The sequence below is a fragment of the Nicotiana sylvestris genome, chromosome 4 (genome assembly GCF_000393655.2).
Source record: "Nicotiana sylvestris chromosome 4, ASM39365v2, whole genome shotgun sequence".
NCBI lineage: Eukaryota > Viridiplantae > Streptophyta > Magnoliopsida > Solanales > Solanaceae > Nicotiana > Nicotiana sylvestris.
The window spans coordinates 18,540,785-18,547,320 of record NC_091060.1 but is presented as its reverse complement, the minus strand read 5'-3'; the positions used below and the strand labels follow the sequence as shown (position 1 = coordinate 18,547,320).

Below are 6,536 nucleotides of genomic sequence, written 5' to 3'. Positions count from 1 at the left end.
TGACTTGGGACACCAAAAGCCAAACTTTTCCCAAGTGGCGACTCTGAATTAAATAAATAATCCCATTTCGAATATTGTCACTTAAATTGGAAAAACTCCACCCGCGCATCTAACCCCTCGGGGCGGGGCGCGCAAAAAGGAGGTGTGACACATAAGAACACAAACTATATTGTAAAGACCACAATGAAAATGATATGATACATCCTTACCTATATCATTCAAGCTGCTTTCTACAAGGTGAAACAAAATGCACAGTGAAGGGAAGAATGGTAACCATTTATCTATTAAGCTTTAATTAGCAAATCAGTTTCCAAGGTCAGTCATATTGTTTCTTTGGGTTGTAAATATTGAATTTACCTACGCACAAACATCAAATTTCTTGACCATAACACAGGAAGATGGCTATAAGATTTAACGAAATTGGCTGAAACATCAGCCAGCATAAAACAGAGCATTTTCTGCCTCTAGAAGCGAAGCAAAAAGATTGTCAACCTCTTCTTTGGAAAAAAACATCATCGTCTCATACCAATTCCTTTTCTTACCTTTACATTAGCAGCAACCAGACCATGGGCTTTGACAGCCAGCTCGATACATCCTCCCTTTCAACCACCATCAGGGGGAAATTAAAGAGGGAAAGAAGGAATGCAAAACCTATAGATGAAATCACCGTTTCTTTGAGCCTTTTCCTTTTTGCCGTTCAGACAATCTATTGTTGTCATTATCCTCCGTAGGAACTGTTTCAGCGACTGAGATATCCTTGGAGTACTTTTTCACCCTCAAAGATATGAGGATACTCGCTAAGATCCCAAGAAGAGGAAAGATGTATGACCGTAAATTGGATGCCTTAGATCCAGAGCCAGAGGATACAGCAGCACCAGCAAGACTGCCGATAGAAGTATTCTGCAAGATCATGGGAAGGCAGCCAATTGCTGTTGGAAGCAGGAAATCCAAGAAGAACCTAACTTTGGTGGCTGCCAAGGCATAGTTGATGACATAAGAAGGTATAGGTGAGAAACGGGCAAGAAGAACAAATTTCCATCCATCTCGTTCAACACCCCTTGAGAGTATATGAAAGTATTTGTTATTTTGCGCCCACCCAATAGCAGAGCTGGAACTCCGAAACACGAACCTGGGAAAGTACAATATCAGAACTGCAATCGAAAAAATCCAGAGAGGGAGAGAAATATCTACACCATTTAATAAATTAACATTCATAAACCGAACCAAAGGCTGCTTTGGATGAACAGCTTAAACATACACCTCCTGAGATACAATACACTTATTTCGCTTAAAAGAAGGGAAAGGGAACAGATAGACAATCTCGTCACCTGAATTTCTGAAATACAACCACTATAGTATATTTTCCTTTGTCCATAGGAGTGAGAGATGAAAGAAAAGGCTGAGCCTTCCAGTTTAAATTTGTACGTTGTGGTTTCAGTTAATGGAAACAAAGTAGTCAAATCAGAAATAAACTCTTCTCATACCAATACCACCTCCAACTCCTCCACGTCAGGTTGTTTATCTGCTTAAGAACAAATTAAGTTGTTATTGAGCTGATCCCACTTCTTGATTTAACACCCCCCACCCCCACCCCCCAAAAAAAATGATCGCACTTAAAACACCCCTCCCCACCTTTTTTTCTACAAGTCCCCCTCCCTACATCTTTTTTGATTAGTAAGTTAGTCTTTTCTTAACACAAACAGCCAAACACTTAGTAAGGTCCCCCTCCCCCATTTTTATTTGCTCTGTCCCATTGTTTACATCCTTACACGAATGTAGTTCATTTTCCGTCAGCAACATTTTTGCCTTCTTCACTTTCTTATTCCATGGTTTAATCTAGCATGCCAGTTAGAAGAATCTAGAGGATCACTCCTTTAGAGACCTATGAATAAGTTTTTCACCAACTATAAGAGCACTTTATGCAGACCTCTAGCATGTCACTGTGGCTCATCCTTGTATACCATGAGATACCTGAAAACACAGTAAGTTTAAAGCAACACATGGTCAAGCTACAGATCTGCCACTGCCACCAAATGAACTAGCTGAATACTTCTGAGGGCAAAACACTATAAAGGCACTTAATCCTATAGGAAATTGACATTTAAGTCCTTGAATATTCTTTTGTGATCACTTAAGCACTTGAATTCTTTTAAACTCGCGATCATTACGATCTTTTTCCCCCTCTCTTCTCACTAATCTTTCTTTTCTTGCTCTGTTACTTCTTTTTCTCTTTTTCTAGCCCCTACCCACTCTTCTTTTATTCCCTTATATTTCCTTTCCTCATCAAAAGCTACCTATTTACCCTAAGTTCTAGCAATCTCGAATGGAAATACCAAATGATGTTTCCAAATGAGTCCACATGAAAATTTTAAATGCTTAACCAATCAAAAGACCACTTGAGGACTTTATCTTATTCCCCTAAAAGTTCTTTTTACCTCCAAGCAGCTTTCTCTCAAATTCTTCCTTTTGATTTACTTATCTAAAGAGTGAAAATAATTGATATCATCACTCTGTTTTTAGTATTGGGTACATCCTTCAGGCTGCAGCTTTAAACAATACCTTCAAAATTTGGGAATTTCAATAAAAAAAAATCTTCCATAAATCAGAATTCGAATATTCCATGATTCAAACAGGAAAACAATTCTACTGTAGCAACTAACATATGTTATAATGACAGTTTACTGCCTTTCCTTCAACAAAAATGCTAAGACTTTTTCCGATTTTGTTTTCAAACAGCATAAATCAATTGGCACTGATGCTTGCATTAAGGTAGGCTGCAATATTACACCTCTTTGGGGTGCTACCCTCCCCACATCTTGCGTGAACGGGGGATGCTTTGTGCACCGGTTGCCTATAATCAACTAAAAAGGTCCAAGGGCGAAGCTAGAAGGCAACTTACAAGTTCAGCCGAATCCAGTATGTTTGTCCTAAACCCTGTAATTGTGTTATGAAGTTCACTAAATAAGTACAGATAGCACTACAAACAACTTTATGATGAAACCCCTTTTCACCATTCTTAACTTTATCTCCTCATTTTGACTCACGAGAAGGAAATGATATAATTTATTGTAGACAAAGCATACAATTCGGCAGTCAAATGAAATTGGGAAACCTAGATGGCTTGATGAATTTCGAAAACCAAGTTCATGAATATCTTGTCTCTTAAATCAATCAACCACCCAAATCACAAATCCCCTATGATTTCTAGTAGACAAAATACACAATTCAACTGGCAAATGGTATTCCAAACCCCAAACAATCTTTCTCAATTAAGCAAACAAATTCACGAGTATCTACTCTCGTTTTTCCTTGTTTTTAATAACAATGGTGTCAGGACCAGCTTGTGCGCCTTAAGGGGTCGTTTGGTATAATGGTGGAATATCTCACGATATCCCACGCCCATGGGATTAGTTAATACCCCACCATTTCAGTGTAATAATTGTCCTGGAATTAGCTAATACCCCAAACCAAACATGGGATAAAGTTAATCCCAAATTCTATCCCGGGATTATTATCCTTATCCATGTACCAAACGATCCCTAACTATTCCACCTGGTAACTTCTACCAGCACAGATACCAGATAACTTAATCCACCAAGGCTTACACATATGGGAAGAAATCACCTAGTATTCTTTACCTCTGCTGCGATTCCTCTATAATCAGTCAACTAAACCCCAACCCCAAATCAGTTAGCTCCACTATTTTAATCCTCTAACCCATTTTCATTCCCAAACCAAAGAATCTTCTTAAGGCAAATCAAGGATTATGTAAATCTCACACCTACCCCTACACATATAACAAGTTCTCAATATAATAGTATTTGTCTCAAGCTGAAAAATGAAAACACATAGGCCAACGAGAGAGAGAGAGTTACCTGCCGATCCAGAAAGAGAGAGAAGCGCCAAGGATTTTAGCACAAAAGACGCACAAAACAGCTGGGAAGAATCCAAATAGAAGAGAAGCGCCAGCTTCAAAGAAAACAGCGTAAGGCAAGCACAGGGCTAATGTAACTGTATGAAGACCCACATATGCAGGGATCGCCCAATTACCTAATCGATCTGACATTTGCTTTAACCATTCGATTGCTGCGTCTTTTTCGAAACCCAGTTGATTGCTTAATGCCTTTGTTATTGCTATTATCGCTACCACCACTGCTATCGTTACCCATTTCCCCTTCCCCATTTTTCACCTTCCTCTTTTATCAATCCTTCTTTCGCTATATATAGTAAGAAGTTGGCCAATTTGAAAGTGAACTCCGTTGAATTTGCCTCTCTCTTTTACAATTCTTACTTCTCCCTCCGTTGCAGCCGATCAGTAGACTTTTCTACTTGTTTTTTGTTGTGCGTTTTTCATATAAGTAGGTCGCTTGTACCAAAGGCGACCTACTTTAAAATATTTTATTACACTTTTTAAAAATATTTTTAATAGTAAGTTGCCTAAAATTATATTTAACTTCTTATTTTACTTTAAAAAGAAGTTTTTGTAGTGACACTAATATTATGACATGTTTAATGTACATAAATTTGAAAAGTATTATAGTCCTATGTTATTAGTACATATTTAAAATCACAAATTTTGAAAATTCTTGTTTCCTTTGTAATAAACTTTGTGCCTCTCTACCCCTTGGGTAGGGGTAAGGTATACGTACACACTACCCTCTCCAGATCTCACTAATAGAATTTCACTGGATTATTATTGTTGTTGTTTTGTAATAAACTTTACGGAAAAGGGTCTAATCTGTCCCTCTACTATCATCAATAGTTTAAATAGCCCTCCGTTATACTACTAGAGCAACCAAACCCCTGCCGTTATACTATTAAATACAAATACCTTTATTTTAACATATGGGCCACGTGTCAACACCAAATCATCTGGTTAGATTTAGCACAGATCCGGCCTAACCCATTACCCAATCCGACCCTAAAATATTAGACCCTTCACCCTTATTAATGTATGAACCCTAATTTGTTCACTCATATTTGCAGATGTCCCTCCCTCTCTCCCACAACTCAAATGCTATAACTTCTCATTCAAATTTCTTTGTTCTTCTTCGACCAACACATCAGATAGTCTTGGTTCAATGTCTAATTCTAGTGTTACATCGAGAAGAAGGTGCTACTGTGGGGAGATTGCGAACAACTTCACTTCGATGACTACAAACAAATCCGGAAGGAGATTCTACAAGTGTGCTTACCCTGAAGTAAGTGTGAATTTCGTTGTTGATTCATTACTCGTCGATACATTTAAAGTTTTATTTTTTCTGCTCTTTAACATAGTTATTGAATGTATGTGTAAGAACGAGTCATGTGGATATTGGGAATGGCACGACGAAGCCCTCCCGGACAAAGTGTTGATAGTAATCAACAATTTCAAGTCTTAATTAGATGCTGCCAATGTCAAAATCAGGACGCTGAATATGTTGTTGGATGCATGCAAGCTTAAAAGGGACAAATTGATGGAAAAAAGTTGATGTTTTGGAGGCTATAAATGATGTTAAAGTGAATAAAGCAATGGAGAGGGAAGTGAAAGTGATGCACATGAAGATGTTCATTATGGTTGCATTTGCATTGTTAGTCGGATTTATTGTGGCATTGTTGATGAAATGAATTTTGCATTTTCTGTAGTGCGGTAGGGTTTTGATGAAGTTAAATGTTGTAAAATCCAGATTTTCATGAATGCATTTTGTGTAGTGCATATGGCATTTTGTGTAGTGCAGTATACCTTTCATTTTCAGATTTATTGTGTTGGTCAGCTTGATTGTAATCACTAAATATAGTTCTTTATATGGTATGTTACGGTCCAGTTTAATAGAATAATGCAGAGTAAAACTAGGCAGTTCACTAACAGTAAAAATTTAGGCATCCATTTTAATGCAGTTAATTCAGTCTATGATGCAGTAAGTACATAACATGAAGTTCTGCATACAGAACAACTTAAGAACAAAATACTGACCCTAATGCAGTAAAAAAAACTAGGCAATTCACTAACAATAAAAATCTGGGCATCACTCTAATGCAGTAAATTTATTTTACATATCACAATGTAGTAAAATCTGGACAGTTATCACCAACGCAGTAATTACATATCAGAAGTACTGTCAATGCAGTAATTACATATCACCAAAAATAGTAAAGTTAGTAGGTGAAACTGATGATTGGATGTCAAACTATAATCCCAAAAACTAACACAACCTAAATCATACTATGACATCCAATTCAATTACCAATACCAATATTAACAGAATATTAAACAGGAGACTGTCATTAAGTTTGCAGTAATTACATCCCAAAGTAAACACAAAACTACATAGAACAACTTGATCATTTTCCTTTTCTTATCTTCAGCTTCTCAATCTTCTGTTGCCTTTGTATTTCTAACTGATTTGAAGTTATAGCTGCTTTACCCTTCCACATCAAGACTACTGGTGAATATGGAAGATTTGTGGGCTCACTAATACCAGTGTGATCACCAGTAAAGTTGATTGATCTTGTCCCAGCTAGTAAGTTTACTTGCTACCTCAGTTGAAGTCTTGTCT

General features: G+C 37.2%; 1 protein-coding gene across 2 annotated transcripts; it reads right to left on the bottom strand.

Moving 5' to 3' along the window:
- Positions 1 to 250: 250 nt before the first annotated feature.
- On the bottom strand, positions 251 to 4,331 carry LOC104223757 (uncharacterized). 2 transcript variants are annotated; one of them, XM_070171809.1, is made up of 3 exons: positions 4,051 to 4,314; positions 3,876 to 3,969; positions 251 to 1,129 (listed from the first exon to the last, which is right to left on the bottom strand). In XM_070171809.1, the coding sequence occupies exons 1-3, from the start codon at positions 4,181 to 4,183 to the stop codon at positions 664 to 666; spliced, it is 693 nt and encodes a 230-aa protein (XP_070027910.1). In that variant the 5' UTR covers positions 4,184 to 4,314; the 3' UTR covers positions 251 to 663. The 2 variants fall into 2 exon arrangements, with proteins under 2 accessions (XP_070027910.1, XP_009773558.1); XM_009775256.2 differs by having other exon boundaries at positions 3,876 to 4,331.
- Positions 4,332 to 6,536: the final 2,205 nt, after the last annotated feature.

Bases quoted from the DNA above. Each gene is read 5' to 3' on its own strand.
- LOC104223757 (XM_009775256.2), bottom strand. From the start codon at position 4,183: ATGGGGAAGGGGAAATGGGTAACGATAGCAGTGGTGGTAGCGATAATA. The intron at 1,130-3,875 runs GTAACTCTCTCT...GTACTTTCCCAG, and splicing joins CTCTCTTTCTGGATCGGCAG to GTTCGTGTTTCGGAGTTCCA.